The 20,021-nt window shown below is 39.4% G+C and overlaps 1 protein-coding gene across 2 annotated transcripts in view; it reads right to left on the bottom strand.

Annotated features, from left to right (window-relative positions):
• LOC307126351 (GTPase IMAP family member 9-like) overlaps nucleotides 1-20,021 on the bottom strand; it is a 584,370-nt gene that overhangs the window by 531,000 nt on the left and 33,349 nt on the right. Inside the window, exon 3 of one of the 2 annotated variants that reach the window (XM_079816817.1) lies at nucleotides 10,220-11,213. The exons of the other annotated variant lie outside the window; for it this stretch is intronic. Coding sequence (XP_079672943.1) covers nucleotides 11,206-11,213 — 8 coding nt within the window. The 3' untranslated portion in view covers nucleotides 10,220-11,205. Of the gene's footprint in view, nucleotides 1-10,219; nucleotides 11,214-20,021 lie in introns of those variants that run through there. 2 annotated transcript variants of the gene reach the window in all.

Below are 20,021 nucleotides of genomic sequence, written 5' to 3' on the forward strand. Positions count from 1 at the left end.
CATGCGGGAAGAACAGAGGAGAAGTCACTAGGCCAAAGACCCACAGTTTAAACAGCACTCACCACACGTGTACACAAGCCAACACATTTTAAAAAGGGTGTAGTGAATACTGCAAATACTTTACACGCTCAATACCCATGCAGTGTTTGTAAACCTCACGCCACATGCAGTGGAGCAAAGACCCAGAAGACCCCAAGAGGAAACTCCCACACAGGCTGGTTCCTAAAAAATAGAAAGATGGGTTAAGTTCCCCTTTGGCACATACAAATAGACCCTTAGCGGTTGGTACAAACAAAACAAATAATAACAAAAAGGAATAATTTCACAACACACAATTCATAATAATCAACTTAAAACTTATGAAAAACAAGTAAGGCATAAGCAAAACAGCAGGGCCTAGACATCAGAGGTCCATATGCATAGAATCTACAAAGTAAGATCTCTGCCGTAATCCAAGAGTGAACGAGAAATGTGGCGCAATAGCTCAAACTAACGACGCTGCGTGATACGGTTTGTTGCCGACACTGCAAACCCGGCATGCCCGACTTGCATGCGATCATCTACCACCCACGCGCTCACAGTCTTGCGTCGGGAGGGGTTCTCTCTCGCTATGGCGCTTCAGGGTCTCAACACCGGAAGGGGACGGGAAGGAATCAAACGTCAGGCAGTCGCGCCACCTGCTGGCTTCGCGGCATTTATTGGACAAAATAAACATATGCCCCACCCCGTACACCATCCTAATCATCCACTTGGTTACATATAGATACATCCAATCACAATGCTTTTCCCTTTAAATAAATAACATGAAGGAATTTCAATAAATAGAGATTCTACTAATGTTAGGTTGAAGTCATTACTTAAATCCTTTCTGAGAATATAATGAAAAGAATCAGACACGTACAGAGAGACTCCTCCTCCTCTTTTCATTTCTCTACAAGAGTGAATAGCATTATAGTGTGATAGATTATAGAGGTGTGATGTGTCATTATGGTGCCATGTTTCCGTAAATGCTAAAACTGAGGAGTGTGACAAGGTAGATAAGAAGGTTTTAAAGTGATCGAAGTTTTCTTTGAAACTACGTGCGTTCGCAAGAATCGTGGAAAACGAGGTTTGATCAGAATATGTAGGAGACAAGCAAGACAAGAAATTAAACTGCTGTTCGGTATAATATTCACACGACAAGTTAACAGAGTTCAAATAATTGTTATTAGAGTCAGGTTTAAAAAAGGTTTCATAAATTCGAGAGTTGTTGTCCATGTCCAGCTCAAATGGGTTCAGAGTCCGTGAATCTATTACATGTGCTTCGTGATTGCAGTCACTTGTTATGAAACTAGAGTCAATTGTTGTCATAGTAAGGAAATGATAAGATAGTACCTTGTAAGAACGACATCACACCAAAAGGACTCACATTTCACCAACACGTCAGGGTTAATCCTTTCACTCAAGAAATCCGAACAATCCATCGGTGTTGAGGGTAGATGTGACTGAGGCGTTGTGAGTAGATGTAAGCACTCAGGAGAAGTTGGATGAGTTTTAACAGATGGGATCTTTTTATTTACCCCAATTAAGGCAAAAGAAAGGCAATCAAAATTAGGAAAAGAAAAAAATATATATACAAGAAAAAAAAAATACTATTTAGTAAATAAAATAAATGGACATGAGAGTCCAAAACAAACAAAAAAACAATCATAATTTTACAGCTGCTTAGAAATTGACCTTTACACAAGTCACTATACTTAGGGTATCAACAGACTTATGTCTTCTCACTTCACCCTCCCCTAGAGATTGAAACTACTAGTCTTTTATACACATGAAGGCACCCCTGGAATTGGCACATACCAATTCAATAATACAATGCAGGGGTGGCTCAGGTAAACAAACCATAAACAGTGTTGGGGAAAGTTACTTTGAAAATTAATGCATTACAATATTGCGTTACTCCCTTAAAAAGTAACTAATTGAGTTACTTAGTTACTTTTCAAGAAAAGTAATGCGTTACTTTACTTTTGCGTTACTTTTTCTCACCTGGGCTGGGCTTGTTTTTGTTGGTTTTTTATAACAAAAAAAGTCATATTTTTGTAAAGACCTCTTCATACCAAAATTGAAATAATAAGCCCCAGGCTGAGGTAAAAAGGCAAATTCACGCATGAAAACTAGAGGGCGCAGCTCTGCTGCCATTCTGGATAATGGTAGAATAGGATGCAGGAGGAGAAAACAGTTTTACCAATAAAAACAAAAAATCTAGTAATTTTCATCATCAAAGCTCAGCAGCAAGACATTGGTAAATTAAATATAAAGGTAGATTAAATGCATAAAAATATTTGTTTTATTTAACATTTAATTATTGGAGGTTTGCATAGTACTCTGATTTTGTATTTGACTGATTTTATTCATTTTGAGGAGTACAGAATCTTTATTGTGCAAGTGAGATAAATAAATGCTCACATTTAGTCTAGAACTACAATAACCCTCATGTTTACACACACACCTCTGCACTTATTGGTTGTGTTTACACACAACTCTCAACATGGGGGCAGGAGAGCTGTCAGTCAAATTAATGTGAAAAGTGACTTGCGTTACTTTTTAGAAAAAAAGTAACTCAGATATTTTGCTGTAAATTTGAAAAGTAATGCGTTACTTTACTAGTTACTTGGGAAAAGTAATATTATTACGTAACTCAAGTTACTTGTAATGCGTTACCCCCAACACTGACCATAAATGCTTAAAAACAGCCGAAATGCTACATCTATAAAATTAGAAAAATACAGAATATCATTTCTATGATTTCAGCTAACATTTGGCAAAGCCACAAGTCATATTAACAGCTAAACAAAAATAACTCAAAACTACGGGTCACTTCCTATTGACCTGGAAGTCATAGCGTTATTTAACCCCCACCATTGCAGCAAAAATTCCTTTACACAAACAAACAGGAGTCGCTGGTCAGACGTAAAGATGGTATGTCAAAGCTATGTTCCTTTTAAACTAAATAAACAAACACATAATTAACAAAACATGTTTTGCGTGATTATTGTAACAAATTATGATTGTGAAGTAATGGCATGGTTTTAAACAGTCAGATATGTATTGAAAGTAATAGCTATAGCCGTAGTATTTAGATGTTAAAAGTGTGCACACGAAAGCTACGGGATTACTATGGTGTTTTGATGAAAGGCTAGATTAACCGCTCATTTAAAACAGTATGAGGATTAACAGAACACATTATGGGCAGTCATGGCCTAGTGGTTAGGGAGTTAAACTGGTAACCCAAAGGTTGCTGGTTCGATTCCAGAACCGGTGGGAAATGACTGAGGTGCCCTTGAGCAAGGCACCTAACCCCTAATCGCTCCCCGGGCGCCACACAAGGCTGCCCGCTGCTCTGGGTGTTTGTATACACGTTTGCAGTGTGTGTGTTAACTACTCACTACTCTGCTCCTAATGTGTGTGCATTAACTGGATGGGTTAAATGCAGAGGTCAAATTCCAAGTATGGGTCACCATACTTGGCCGTCACGTGTCACTTTCACACTTTCATTAACACGCTATACAAACAAATACAAGCAACATTTGCACTCAGTCTTTGTGAACGGGAATAGGTAGCGCATCGCTACCGTGACAGTAGCTATGCGCCCTGTCACAATCGGCAGCAGTGAAAACAAGAGTTCTTGAGGCTGAGATAATTAATTTATATTCATCCAGCTGATTGAATTCCTGTATCGCCAAAACCTTCACATCCTCTGGTCGTAATCCATTCGTCTTGATCCACACTTTGCAGTTCCGGGTCCATGTCGACTGAATCTTTCCATTCTTAAGTAGTAATCTAGCATCCTTAGCAATATCGGCATTCTTCTTAGTGAGATATTCGTTGAGGTAAACTTCCGTGCCCTTCAATTTCCCCCCTTGTCCCAACAGCGCGACTTTGTGTTTGTGGTTCACAAAGCGCACAATGATGGCAGGAGGCCCAGGAATCGTAGAATGACTCTTTCTAGGTATCAAGTGACAGACGGAAAAGTTTTCACTCTGAACTTCAATATCTTTGCTCACCAAGAATGAAACAACCTGCTGTTCTAGGGATTGGGTCTCTGTCTCCGGTACACTAGCATCGAGGGCTCCTGCCACTGGATCCGCCACCCTCGCATAGGTACGGTGTTTCGTTTCCAAGCCCGTTATAATGAGGTTGTTCATTCTCGTGTGCTGTTCAAGATCGTCGATTCGTTTCTCCAACATAGCTATTTTCTCATCTTTCTTCGTCAGTAGCAACTTAAGCGACTGAATATCAGCTGACAGTTTCTCATTCAATGCCGTCAAATCTTCCTGTTTAGTTACGTTTCTCAGCGTTAAGCTGATCAATTCCAATTGTTCCTCCACTCTTTTCATCTGTGCAATCGTGCCCCCCCCCATACTTGCTTAGGTTGTTTTCAAAAGTGTAATTAGTATGATAACTTAATGTGGTAAAATACCAGCAAAGCCAGAGCTCCATTCAACAACTGAGTTGCGTGCCGCCATCTTTGATTTTTGATAAACGCATTACTATTAATAGTAATGTACCTATAATGTAACACTTATACACTGATACAGCGGTAAACCAGGACCAGGGTTTCAGCAGTTCTCTGATCATCAGTACAGAATCAAGAACCGTTTCTTTCGGACATGTTCAGTACTGAGAACCGATGAGCTGAGAGACTGAGCAAAGTGATGCATGCATAGCTCCGTCTGAACTGAACTGTTTCTCTTGGACAACTGATGCTGTGCTGATAATACGAGCAAGGGTGAACCGAGGACTTGTGTAAGTTTATGTTATGTCAATATACATTTATTTAATCCCTGTAAACATCCCCGTTTGCACCACAGTGGCTGTATTGAGTGCTTTTGCAAAACGTAAATGTAAGAACTTATCCAAGATGATGACGATACTTATTATTAGGGGCCAAGCACCGAAGGTGCAAAGGCACCTATTGAAACCGTTCCTGTCTTTTTCTTCCGCCATGGGAGTCTATGGCAGCCCATAGAACCGTATGGTAAAAAGTTGTGATATTTGGCACACTAATAGAGGACAGTCTGATCTGTCACCATAACAATTTTGGTGTCTCAATCCCTCTAGCGCCACCACCTGTCCAAATTTGTACTCATGTTTATGTCAATAACTTTTGAACCTTAAAGGTCCCATGGCATGAAATTTTCATTTTATGAGGTATTTCAACATTAATATGAGTTCCCCTAGCCTGAATATTGTCCCCAAGTGGATAGAAATGTTGATCGGTGTAAAACCGAGTTCTGGCTGTCTTTCTCTGCCTTTGAGAAAATGACAGGCCAGATGAGCCAATCCTGAAGTCTCCTGGTTTGACGTCCAAGCAGGAGCGGTTTCCTCCCTTTCCTCCGCCCAGAGAATCAGGCACGCCCTTGCAAGCGCTGGAGAAATCATTACTTGTGAACGAGTGAACGCTGGCAGTTTCTCAGTGTTTGGATGTACAAATGAAAACAGAAGTCTTTCTTCAGTTCCTTCTGATCTGTGATCAGTGATTTCTTATGTGTAGCTAATTATTTATTATTCGTGCACACACTGCGGCTTCTCTCTCTCCCGACAGAACAGTGTTTTCGTGTTTTCTATCTCGTGAGTCAGTGTTTTTGTACGTCCTCGTCACGTCTATCTGTTCTTAAATGTGCATACAGTAGGGAGTTTCTGCTTAACATCGGCAGAGCCACATCTTTAGAGATAAACCTCACACACGCCGAAGCTCGGCCTTCAACATCCCCGACCCCCAGTACTGCATCTGCCCACAGCGGAGGCACCAAACGCGGCGTGAGATTAAGCAGAAGGAGGGTAAGCGTGAGCATATCTGGGCTAGGCTAGCCAGCTTTCCCCACAATAAACTGGATTACATTCGATTACTGCTGTTGTGTCTTTGTTTGCGCTGTGTAACGTTACTCAATGCGCGTCACTGAGGCTATTCATATGATTGGAACATATCTAGAAATAATGCTATACTCAACACTTACTAACTCGTTCATCTCGCTGTAATGGTACATTGCATGTGTTACAAAGTTGGTAATAATGATGAAGACGGACTCGGTGTGACTGGGACTCGTGTTTATTCAGAACTCTCAGATACAAACACAAACTCGCACTGACTGACAGCGCTCTCATAACTCAGTAGTTACTATAAATAACTTTGTTAGCAATCGCTCAGTCTCCGTGATGTCCGGTTCGCGAACGAATCATTCTTTTGAATCGGTTCTTTTTAGTGAACCGAACCAGTTCACCAAATCGGACTGAATCGTTCTAAACGGTTCGCGTCTCGAGTCAGCGCTGATCCATAATTTACTAAAGTTACTAACTTTCTGACATGTGACAGCCCCTCCGACTAGAAATAAACTAATAACCTGAAGTATATGCTGTAACTACAACAGTTCACCCTGAACTGAGACGTGCTGAGAGAACTGATGAGAAGTGAACTCAGGTCCATCCGTCTCTGGCAGACTCGTGCCTGCTCGTGCCTCGTTAAACCACGCCCCCTCCGCTCATTTAAAATGCAAAGATGTCAGCCAATCACAACAGTGGGCGTTTTTACTGAAGTCTCACAGCAGACACACCTCTTGAAGCAGGGCATTCAGCCACAGGGCAAACAGCAGTATAGAAAAAATGCCTTTTATTTCTAAATTATGACATTTTATGATGTAAAAATCATACTAACAATATAAGTACACCTCAGGAAACACTATAAAATAATAGAAAAATGCCATGCCATGGGACCTTTAAGGGCTAGAAACAAAAAAAATGTCCCTTCTGATTCCTGAGCTCATGCCGATTCGATCACACCCTATGACGTAATTTCCCGTCATTATAAATTTCCCGCCATTATAAATTTCCCGCCGTTTGGAATTTTCCCAAAAACCTACTTTTGCAAACTCGTTCTAGACGGTTTGTCCAATTTGCAAAAAAATGTAACCAGATCATCTTCAGCCAGTGCTGACAAAAAGTTATGGAATTCAAGTTGATTCGTCAAATTGTTTTTGATAAACACGTGAACACATTTTACAAAGCACTTGCAAAAACAGGCATAAGGCTGTATCTTCGCAACGCTTGATTGTATTCAGACCACACTTGGTACATTTCATCACAAGCATGACCTGAGACAACTTGCAGCGTTTCGGTGCAGTGCCACCTACTGGTCCGGAGATATGAAAAGTGGCTATTTTTGCTGATAACTTTTGAACAGTTTGACCAAAAATCATAAAAGTGGTCTTGTTAGATTCATGATGTCATGCCGAGTCGCCTGATGTCCATATCATCCATTTTAGCTGTTGGCCATTTTGAATTATGTGCTAAAATGCTGTATTTTATGAACACATGAACGGATTGTTACGAAACTGAGAAGAGCCTGAGAAGTTTCGAAACCGCGCCACCTAGTGGATTTTATTTTTCAAATGCTCATAACTTTGGGTGTGGTTGACTTATTTTCATGGGAGGAACTTTATTAGTCTCCTGAATCCTTGCCGAGTCCAACGATACCCATCTTAAAAGGTCTCATTAGATTCAGGACATGATGCCGAAACGTCTGATATCCAATTTTACCATATCGGCCATTTTGGCTGTCGGCCATTTTGAATTATGTGCTAAAATGCTGTATTTTATGAACTCATGAACAGATTGTTACGAAACTTGGTATGGGTCATCACCACGATGCCCTGAAGGAGCCTGAGAAGTTTCGAAACAGCGCCACCTAGTGGAGAATTTATTTTTTCAAACGCTTATAACTTTGGGTGTGGTTGACTTATTTTCATAGGAGTAACATTTCTGGTCTCCTGAATCCTTGCCGAGTCCAATGATACCAGAGTTGCCAGGTTTCGGCCTATGGTTTGTTCAGCGTGGTGCTTATAAAACATAAGCTGATATCTTCAAAACCACTAGTCCAATCGAGAAAAAAACAGCATCAGAAGTTCGGAAACATAGGTCGCTAGCTATATACTAATACCCAATTGTCAAAATAATGATAGTAAGGGGTAGTAAAATCCAATCAAATTCAGGTGTCAATCATTTTTTTTGTGTTTTTTCATATAAATTTCATTCCAAAAATGAAATGAGATATTTTCACCAAAATTCACACACACATGTATGGGCTCACTCCGGGGACAAATAAAAAATGGTAGGATTGTGTCTCTTGGTGGCGCTATAATTAAACTAAATATGACATTGGCTCTATACAACTCAATGTTTTAATGTGGGTTTTTTAAATTTTTGCTTCAAATGTCTTTACTCATTTTTTCAGTTGGTCTGCTGCTAGCTTCCTTGTTTGCTTCTGTTGCGCTTGGCCCCGGTATTGCTGCTTGCAGCTAGGGATGCAGCGATTAACCGGTTTCACGATTAACCGCGTTTAAAAACGTCACGGTTAATTAATCGTAAAGGTTCCACTACACCGCGTTTCTGTTGTACAGAATGAAAACAAGGTTACACCAGCGGCGCGCCAGTTTAAGTGACGTGCTTATCGGAGACACGGAGGCTACTGCTTTACTACCGTAGATTAACTATGGCAGAGGGATGCAGCACCTGCGGGATCATCACCCAGCTCTGCACGCTCAATTAAAGGTAATACATAATAACAGAGTTAAATTGCGTGGCAAATTACTTAATGAAACATTGCGTTGAATATTGTATGAATATCTGAACATGTAATACATAGACAGAAAGAACAGAGTCTCTGCTTTGAAACATAAAAATCTGTTTTAGTCTAGCTTAATGCAATTCTTTTTAATCAACACTTGAATGTGGGCACGTCTCATTAAAAAAAAGCAAAATTTTGAGCATAAAGCTGAGAAAATCACGTTTACATACAGATCAGATTCAGAGCGATGCTCAAACACAGATGGAGTAGATTGAGTACATCAACACCCCAGAGCTCATCCTGGCAATTTTGTTCAGTAACATTAAGACGTTTTGATTTAGATGCTGTTTAATGTTGATGATTGCGTTAATTTACGTATGCATCTGCTTGCATGCGAGTTCGTTTCTTTCTTCTTCTTCGTCTATTTTGATCTGGAGAGTCTGCACCATTTCAGAAGATGCGCAATAGCGCCCCCCTAGCGTATAACATGAGATGTTTCTTTCCATCATTTTTACTAAAACTTCAAACAGACAAACCTATATAACAGACATGCTTTTCTCAAGCCACATGTAAAATTAGATGAATTATGTTGGGGTAACAGTTTAGGACCCAGGACCAGTAGTGAAAAATGAAGACCAAGAGTCAGGAGTTAGATTAATTAAAGAAATATTTACTAAAGAATAGTTTGCAGTTTCATCAGCAGAAGCCAGTGTCAGAGTCTCTCGTGGAATCGCAGGCCAGACTCTGACTTACAGAGAATTTTGCCCACCAGTTATTCTGGTTACAAGGACATTGATTATATCAACAATAACAGATGGCCTAAGCCTTAATTGGCTACAGAGACCTAAAAGCCTAAACATTTGTCACGCATGTATAGATATGCCGGAATGGCGTAGTTTAGTCAGGATGCTCGTCGCAACATCCCTCCCAGAAGGGCAAGATTGGCCTTGGACGCCGTAAAGGGCGCCTGCATGTCGGGAGGGGGGTCAGGCCCTGATCAGATAGCTCCAACAAACCTGCACAGAACATGTGAAGCGCACACACATACAAGCACTAGGGCATCACACTCTAGTTAATGTCAGGGGATTATGACCGTTTATCAAGAGAACACTCAATACCCAAACAGCGATACCGCCACAGCTATCCTTCACGAGAGTGAGCCATGCATCCTGGCTGGAGGTCAACCCAAGCAGCTGGGGAGACTAGATTTAAAACTACAAAATCATCCTCAAACTAAATATATAGAAGTATAAAATCACACAGAATTACAATCATCTCTAGATTACATATGAAAGCAGAGAAAGAGATATTTATTTTGATTATCCTGGATTATTCAGGTTATGGATATAATAAAAAGAATCATTGAAAAGGATATGTGTATAGAAGAGACACAGGTATCTGACCTGCCGCTTCAATTATTAAAAAGATTGTTAAAATGACTACATATTAATGACAATAACATTTCAGTTTATTCCCCCTAAAGTTAATATTAGTTTTATATTAATAATAATACTTAAATATTATAGAAATATAATCGTTAATGTAATCAAATATTGAAAATCAACTTAAGTCATTACTCATAGTCATTTGTTATTAAGTCCAGTCAAAGTTCATCTTTGTATGGATTATTTATTTTCAATTTTCTTATGCTCTTTTAGCTTAAAACTGGTGGTGCTGTAGCTGCAGTTCAACAACCAACTGTTGCAGAATCCTTTTTTACCATAATTTCCAAGTTCTCTACCCCAAGTCCAAAAGGAATGTAGATTTTGATTATTATTTTGTGCTGTAGTTTTTGGCTTCTGTGTTCTTTCTATTTCAAAAATCAGCAATAAATAACACTTTAAAATCTAATGAGTGTTCATGTGGTTTTATACATTAGTAGTTTTGTAAAAATGAATGAATGCATAATAATCGTGAAACCGTGATTATTCCTCAGACTATAATCGTACCAACAAAATCTATAATCGTTGCATCCCTACTTGCAGCTATATTTATTATTATTATTATACTAAGTTATGATCACAAATTACTTTATATGAATGTGTTTTAATGTATTTTCATCCGCCGGGATGATAGAAATGACATCATTACGTGAGGACGTAAAATAACCGGTAATAATAATAATACACACTACTGTAATGGTTACACAATTACTAACTACATCAATTGTAGATCTCTGCGCACTTAATTTAAACATACTTTTTATCCTTCATTAATGGATAACGGAATAAGAAAAAATATACTATGATGTACTGAGCTGACAATACTAAAAATGCTGACACCAAGTCTGCAACAACGAGACAAACATTTTTCTAAACCAAAAAGCTGGTTTGCCAAAGACTGTACCTTCATCTTGAGGGCATTCTGCCCCATTGATATGCTGTATGAAATCAAAAATGTTTGCAAGGCCTTTCTGGTAATTCAGGTCTAATGAGTAAATGAGACAAATGAAGAACCATTGCTTGTGGGAGATCCTACATGTTGTCCATCTACAGTACTTGGCCTTCAAGTATGATCCCAATAGAGGAAGTCAAATGCAAGGAGTTGGAGGGCTGAAGGTTGGTGTCCTTGAATAAGATCCACACTGGGATATCCATTTTCAATGATCAGACACCTAGTGAAGAAACAAAAACACAAATCACCAATTGACAAAAAAATTACAAAATTATGAAAAAAGTATGAGATACATACTACCAAAGTTAGTACAAAACAAAATTTAGGATTACATCACTTGCTCACCAATGAAGCCTTTACAGTGAAAGGTAATGAAATATGTTCATAATCCAAACATCGAATTCATTCAAACAGTCCAAAACAGCGCTAATGCAAAGGCCAGGCTGATTACACCACACATATTAGATACTCACATCGTGTTTTTAGTGAATTATTCATCCCAGCGTTTGCTTTGCTTTAAAACACAAGCTCTGTTGTATTCTGCGTGTCAATTTTGGTGTCGTGCAGTAAACACGTGAGAGTATGTTATATTGATGCACTGTTATATTGTGCATGCTCTCGATTACTTACACATATCACATTCGCGTTGTTTCCACAAACACTCAGGAAGGATAATGTTTGATTTGTCATGTGTTAGTGATGTCCAGTTCATGAACGAATCATTCTTTTGAGTGAACCGATCGAACCAGTTCACCAAATCGGACTGAACCGTTCCAAACAGTTTGCATGTCTAGTAAGCACTAATCCACAAATTTCTAAAGTTATTAACTTTTTGAAGTGTCTGACTCTTCCTCTGGCTCGAAATAAACCAGCGTCCCGGAGTTATTCAGTTACTCCAACAGTACACGGACTTAACCTACTGTTGTTAAGAGAGAACTGATGATGATGAGCACGAGCAGCAGAGCAGCTGATATACTGAGCATGGGTGCAGTGTAGTGAGCGACGTTGTTGTGTTTAGTAATCGTAGGTTTATTCCGTCAAAGCGGTTGATTTAGGAGTTTTTTTGGCGTCTCCGTGTGGTTCTGGTCGGTATCGCAGCTTGACTAGTCTACATTTAATTTTAACATAAAATGTCTAAAATGAAAACAATCTCTTTGTTGTGTGAATTCTGTAATGTTTTTTTTTCATGGGTGCTTAGGTGTGTGTACATTTATTATATAATAGAATTATATGGACTCCTTATATTTTGTTATTTTGTGTCCTTTTGGAGTCTCCAGTGATCCTTGAAGCTTGCAGAAAATATAGTTTTGTTTGAATCACCCTTCAATCTGATTGTTTATTTTGGATATAGCAAATTATGACAAAATTAATATGTTTAATAAGATACATGGCAAATGCTTAATTTCACGATAACCGTGTGATTAATCGCACAACAAAGGTGCAATTATTTGCTATTAAAAATTGTTATCTATTAACAGCCCTAGATATAACAGTATATATATATATATATAAGCTACCTGCCCAGTGCACTCAAACTTGAGATTGAGCTGGTTTTAGGACACTGCCGAGGACTTCTGAAGCAACGCCTAACACCTTACACCTGCAGGTAAGATCAACTTGATTGTTATAGGTCAGGGTTCCTCAAATCTTACCCTGGAGGTCCAATGCGCTGCAGAGTTTAGCTCCAACCCTAATCAAACACACCTGAACATGCTAATCAATGTATTCAGGTTCATTAGAAAACTACAGGTAGGTGAGTTTGATTAGGGTTGGAGCTAAACTCTGCAGTGCATTGGACCTCCAGGGTAAGATTTGAGGAACCGTGTTATAGGTTATAGGGATGTTCAGAATGCTCTAGGACAGGGGTTCTCAACCCTGGTCCTCGGGGCCCACTGTCCTAAAGAGTTTAGCTCCAACCTTGATCAAACTCACCTGCCTGTAGCTTTCTAGTAATCCTGAAGAGCTTAATTAGCTGTTTCAGGTGGGTTTGATTAGGGTTGGAGCTAAACTGTGCAGGACTGTGGGCCTCGAGGACCAGGGTTGATTAGATTAGATTAGATTAAACTTTATTGTCATTACACAAGTACAAGTACAAGGCAACGAAATGCAGTTTAGGTCTAACCAGAAGTGCAATAGCAGCAAGTGCAGGATATACAATGGTTGCGTAAGTGCAGGACATAAAAATGTACTGAATATATATAAATATGTATAAGTAGAGAGATGGTTATTACTATAAGCAGAACTGAATTTACAGATGAATATATACAGTGAATAAATATACAGATGGCTATTACTATAAACAGAATTTACGGGTGAATATGTACTAGAATATAATATACAGATGGCTATTACTATAAACAGAATTTACAGGTGAATATGTACTATGAATATAATATACAGATGGCTATTACTATAAACAGAATTTACAGGTGAATATGTACTATGAATAAATATACAGACGGCTATTACTTTGAACAGAATTTTACAGTTAGAGGTATACAATAATATGTTAGGCTAATATGAGGAATATAGCAGTGGATTAAGTTAGTACAATAAATTATGGACAGAGCTATCCGAAAGAAAGTGTAAAAGTGCAGTGGAAAGTGGTTGCATATTACAGTTAGAAGTACGGTGCAAAATGCAAATGTAAACATTGTTACTGTAAATACAGTCGGCAGTGCAGATGAGCATAATCCAGTTAAGATATGGTGGTGCAGAATGCATAAGTAAACAGTTGTTACTGTAATAAACAGTCGGTAGTGCAAATAACAAAGTGAAGGCAGATGTGAGGTAGGAGAGTTCGCAGTTTATGAGGGAAGTGGATCAACGGGGGTTTGAATTCAGCAAAGAGACAGCTCTGGGGAAAAAACTGTTCTTAAGTCTGCTGGTCCTGGTCCGGAGGATCCTGAAACGCCTGCCGGAGGGCAGGAGAGAAAACAGTCTGTGGGCTGGGTGAGAGGAGTCCTTGAGGATGCTGCGAGCTCGATGCAGGCAGCGTTTCCTCTGGATGTGCTCGATGGCAGGCAGTGGAGTCCCTGTGATGCGCTGGGCAGTTTTCACCACCCGCTGCAGTGCCTTGCGCTCCGCAACAGAGCAGCTCCCATACCACACTGCCACACAGTTGGTCAGGATGCTTTCTATTGCGCAGCGGTAGAAGTTCACCAGGATAGCCGAGGAGAGCTGATTCTTCCTCAGTGTCCTCAGGAAGAAGAGGCGCTGGTGAGCCTTCTTGACCAGGCTGGAGGTGTTGGTCGTCCACGACATGTCCGCCGAGATGTGGATCCCCAGGAACTTGAAACTGGAGACACGTTCAACAGCCATTCCATTGATGTGGATGGTGTCGTGTGTGCCTCTTGACTCCTTCCTGAAGTCCACGATGAGCTCCTTCGTTTTGGTGGTGTTGAGGAACAGGTTATTATCAGCGCACCATGTGGCCAGGTGCTGGATCTCCTCCCTGTAGGCAGTCTCATCGTTGTTGCTGATGAGACCAATCACCGTAGTGTCGTCCGCAAACTTGACAATGGAATTAGTTCCATACACAGGCTTGCAGTCGGAGGTGAAGAGGGAGTAGAGAAACGGACTTAGCACACAGCCCTGTGGTACACCAGTGTTGAGTGTGATGGACGTGGAGCAGGTGGATCCTGATCGAACATTCTGGGGTCTGTCAGTTAGGAAGTCCAAAATCCAGTTACACATTGAAGTGTTGATGCCCAGGTCTCCAAGTTTGGCAATTAACTTGGATGGGATGACAGTGTTGAATGCTGAGCTGAAGTCAACAAACAGCATGCGTGCATAAGTGTTTTTACTGTCCAGATGGGTGAGCACAGAGTGCAGTGCCATGGAAACTGCATCCTCTGTGCTCCTATTGCTGCGGTAGGCAAACTGGTGTGAGTCCAATGTGGATGGTATAGAGTCTTTTAGGTGTTCCAGGACCAGCCGCTCAAAGCACTTCATAACGATGGGTGTGAGTGCTACAGGGCGGTAGTCATTAGGGCACCTCGGGCTGGAGTGTTTCGGCACTGGCACAATGGAGGTGCGTTTAAAGCATGATGGTACAGCTGCTTGGGCGAGAGACAGGTTGAAAATGTCTGTAAAAACCCCAGCGAGCTGCTCCGCACATGCCCTGAGAACACGGCCAGGGATGTTGTCTGGTCCAGCAGCCTTGTGTGCGCTGATCCGGCTCAGTGCCTTGCAGACATCTGTGGAGGAGAGTGTGATTGGTGGGTGGTCAGCTGAGGGTTTGAGCTTGGTGGCAGTTTCTCTGTTGTCTCTTTCAAAACGAGCATAAAAGTAATTTAGCTCATTCAGGAAGTTGACATCAGTGGCTGCGGGGGTGGAGTGGGTGGGTTTATAATCACTGATGGCCTGAATGCCCTGCCACATGCGTCGAGGGTCAGAGTTGGAAAAGTGTCCCTCAATCTTAAGCTTGTAGCAGTGCTTGGCCTTTTTGATGCCCCTCTTCAGGTTTGCTCTGGATGTACTGTAGGCTTGTGCATCTCCTGATCTGAAGGCAGTGTTGCGTGACTTCAACAGGAGTCGTACTTCCCTGTTCATCCAAGGCTTCTGATTTGGGTATGTGGTGATCTGTTTCTGGGTTGTAACACTGTCAATGGTGGTATTGATATGATCCAATACTGAGGAGGTGTAGGAGTCAATGTCCGTGTGAGCGCCACTGGTGGCTTGAGAAGCAAACATACTCCAGTCTGTGTTTAGAAACCTTTCCTGGAGTGTGGAGTCTGCCCCCGCAGGCCACACCTTGATGGTTTTCATTGATGGCTTCACGCGGTTGATGAGGGGTGAATATTTGGGTCTGAGAAACAAAGAGAGGTGGTCTGACTGACCCAGGTGGGGGAGGGGTGTTGCAACGTAAGCTCCCGCCATGTTTGTGTAAACATGGTCTAAGGTTTTGTTTCCTCTGGTGTGGCAGGAAACATGCTGGTGAAACTTGGGTAGCACTGACTTTAAGTTTGAGTGATTAAAGTCACCTGCAACAATAAACGCAGCTTCCGGGTGATCAGTCTGTTGTTTACTGATGGCTGCGTGAAGTTCTTTCATAGCAAGCTTGGCATCAGCATCGGGTGGAATATAGGCTGCTGTGATAATGGTGGAGGTGAACTCCCGGGGTAGATAAAACGGTCTACATTTAACCATGAGAAACTCCAGGTTAGCTGAACAATGACTCCCAACAATAGCAGAGTTTGTGCACCAAGCTTTGTTAATATAAATGCACAATCCGCCCCCTCTGCTCTTCCCGGAGCCATCTAATGTTCTATCCGCCCGGAGTGTGTGGCGTCCCGCTAGCTCGATAGCGGTGTCCGGTATTCCGCTGTTTAACCAGGTTTCCGTGAATATTAGGACGTTACAGTTCAAAAGTTTCTTACTGTGTGTGATGCTGAGTCGAATCTCCTCCATTTTGTTCACTAGCGACCGTACATTGGCAAGGAAAATGCTGGGTAAAGAGAGCCGATGAGGAGTAAGCGTTAGCTTAGCACGCGTTCCTCCACGCCTCCCCCACCTTTGTTTACGATCACGCCGCCTTCTGCGTGCACTTCCGCCCGGCCGGGTAGAGTGCAGAGTCACCGGTGTCTTAGCGATCTCAGGAAGGAGTTGTAGATTGTCCATAAAACTATCGGAAATTCGCAAACCAATATCCAAAAGCTCAGCGCGGGTGTACGTTGTAAAGGCACATCTGTTCTGTGCGAACAGACCCGAGAAGAACAGGAAAAATACAGCAAAATTGCAGAATCTGGAGAGAACCAGAGCCTCGCGATCTACTCGCGCCGCCATCTAGTATAATCCCTGCTCTTGAGAACCCCTGCTCTAGGATGTTACAGCGGTATATACAGTAAAATACAACAACATACAAATGTTTTCTTCTGTTTTAGCTGTTAATTTAAATTTCTGTTGTTTCTGATGTTAAACTTAAGTTATATTGTATAAATAGTTGTAAAAAGTACTTTAAGTAATGTATAGACCAATTTATTTTCATTTACACATTTTAATTTACATGAAAAGAAAAATGTATAGAAGAATTTGTTTAATGTACAAATTATAACTTGCATTACAAAAATAAACAATGTACAGAAAAATCACTTCTCTTTTATTTAGCCTACACATTTGAAGTTACATAAAATTAAGCAATGTATTATTTTGGTTAAATTACAAGTAACTTACATTACAATAATGTGGGCTATATAACTTTGTTTCATTTTTAACTTAGGCCTATACATTACAAAAATGAACAATGGACAGCAATGACTTTGTTACATTTACAAATAACTTCCATTACAAAAAATAAATAACACTGCATGAAAACACTGAAATCCGGCACTATCCGGGCATGGTATACTCCTGTGTAATTTGATGTTACGTTCCTATTGTTACTGTGTTACGTTCCTATTGTTACTGTGTAACAACCTGTAATAAACCTGTTTGCACATCATACTCCTATTTGCACATTATACTTCTTTATATATATATATATATATATATATATATATATATATATATATATATATATATATATATATATATATATATATATTTATGTTAACCACTTATTTTTAAGTCTACAGTCTATCTCACTTATCATATCCACTTATTTTATATTTTTATATTTTTATTTTTTATCTTATTTCCTATTTTTATCCTACTTGGTTTATTTATAATTCTACTTATGTTAATACTTTTTATTCTATTTTTATTCTATTTCTATTTTAATTTCCCCTTGTGTTTCTTGTAACTGTTATTTGCACTGTCCATGGAGCGGACCTGTTTACATTTCACTGCCAGATGTATATTGTGTATATAACTGTGTATGTGACAAATAAAACTCTTGAATCTTGAATCTTGAATGTTTACCGGATGTATGTGGGAATAAGCGGATCAGAGTAACACGGAACAGTATATTTCCAGAAAAACCCGGAAACCTCACGTATGCGGACGTATACAGGAATCCGTGAAATTTCACGGACATATACAGCTGAAACACTGCTGGGTGTGCTCGGACTGAAGACTGTTAGGTGTGAAGAAGACCTTTCATATGTTAATGACTGACACTAGTGCTGGCTGTTCTCAGAGGGAGGGGGGGCAGGGGACGACTTCAGGATTGAGAATTATCTCTGGTCTACTGTAGGCTACAGCAAACAAGCTTTTTGCACAGAAAAAATAATTCTTAAGGCCCTGAAACACTAAACTGAACTAGCAATGACTAAAGCCGACTGTGGGGTTGGTTTACGTTGCCTGGGTCTGGGCCAAACCATCAGAATGGTGTGTCTGGGCCTTAAAACCCCTGCATGAAAAGAGTCTCTTAATCAAATATTTTTTATAAAAACAGTACAAAATAAAAACCCTGTCTGAACATATACGTTCACAAAAAAAATCGAAATATGTAATGAAATAAACAAAGAAATGTAATGGAATTAACAAAGGATAATTAACCAAACATTTTAGACTATCCCCAAACAATTTTTGCAAAGTTTTACAAATTGTAGGCAATAATAGAATTAAATAAAAATGAGATGAAATGTGGAAAATGAAAAGGTTTTTTTAAAAACACCAAAAACTGATATGCTCAAAATAAAAATATGGAATAAAAAAGAGCAGGGATTCACTTGCTCAAGAAACACAGAAACACAAGCAGATCTTTCAGCTCTGCAACTGTTCACAAAAAGTGTCACTCCATGATTCTTAACTTTAACAAGATGCAAAAAAGGGGCGTTTTGAGGTTTGAAATCCACCACTCACAATAGATGTAGGTGTAACCAATAAGGTTACCAATAAAAATAAGGCAACCAATAAAAATAATCCTAATTTTACAAAAAAAACTTCAGTTTTTTACAGTATTTTCTTGTAATTTTGAATTATGTTTAAAACGATGTAAAATTACAAACAATATCTAAATAAACAACTTGACTGTTATTTTAAGGATTATATCATTAATGACAAATTACAGTAATTCTCATTTTTTTTATACAGGAACATCACTGTATTATTTTTCTGTTTTCATAAATAACAAATTCATGCAAAATTACAAACAATATCTGTAAATTAACAACTGTAATAGAATATTTAGCTCATTATATTAAAGGTTTATGTTTATGTCCATACTAACAATTTAACGTTATTCTGTCATTTTAAAGTAAATCTTATTAGTTTTATATTTACACTGTAAAAATAAAAACCTAAAAAAAACAGCAGCTACAGCTGCAAAACAAAAACCGTAAAATTAAAGTCAAATATCTTAAGTCAAATAAAGTTAAAAAACTTTTTTAGAGGTTTTAGAGAAAACACTATTAGTTTACAGATTTTTCCTTATTTAAATTAAGATATTTTACTTTAATTTTCTGTTTTACAGTGAAGGTGTATTTTTACATTCAAACTGGTTTTACATTCAATTCTGGATACAAATATAACAAAATATATAGCAAACTAAATATCAAACAATAATTGTTTTTAAAGAGTACAAATCTGCACTGCTCTCCAGGTTGAAACTTCCAGGCCTCTGCCCACACCACAAAACACCATTTGACCAATTAATTAAATATAACAGCAAATAAAAATAAATATACACATTTTCTAACTGTTGTTTAAAACAAGTTTTTTTCTATATTTGCAAGGCTATTTGCTGTCTTTCCGTGTTCTTTTGAGCGTGATTGGTCAATCTGAACATCATCCAGAAATCTGGCCAATGACAGTGCGCGCCTTCAGTTTGAATTATACACCCGTTGTCGTTGGAGTTGCTCGTGGCTCGCGGGGACGCGACGCGATTGCGGCTTCTAATCTTCAACAGGACTGCTTCGTCGGTCTATTAATGGCATTGCATGGACAATTTAAACCTGTTAAAATCTTATTTTGAATTTTGATTGTGGGATGTCAACTGAGAACGAAAAAACATGAATACGAACAGACTAAGTTTCCAATGGTGGACAGCAGACGGCAGAAGGTAACGTAAATCCCTTTATATTTTTTCTACTGCTCATCAAGATATAACGTTAGTGCATTAAAGTCATCTGCTAATCGTGATTAA

This window comes from Gobio gobio, assembly GCF_949357685.1.
Source record: "Gobio gobio genome assembly, chromosome: 1".
NCBI lineage: Eukaryota > Metazoa > Chordata > Actinopteri > Cypriniformes > Gobionidae > Gobio > Gobio gobio.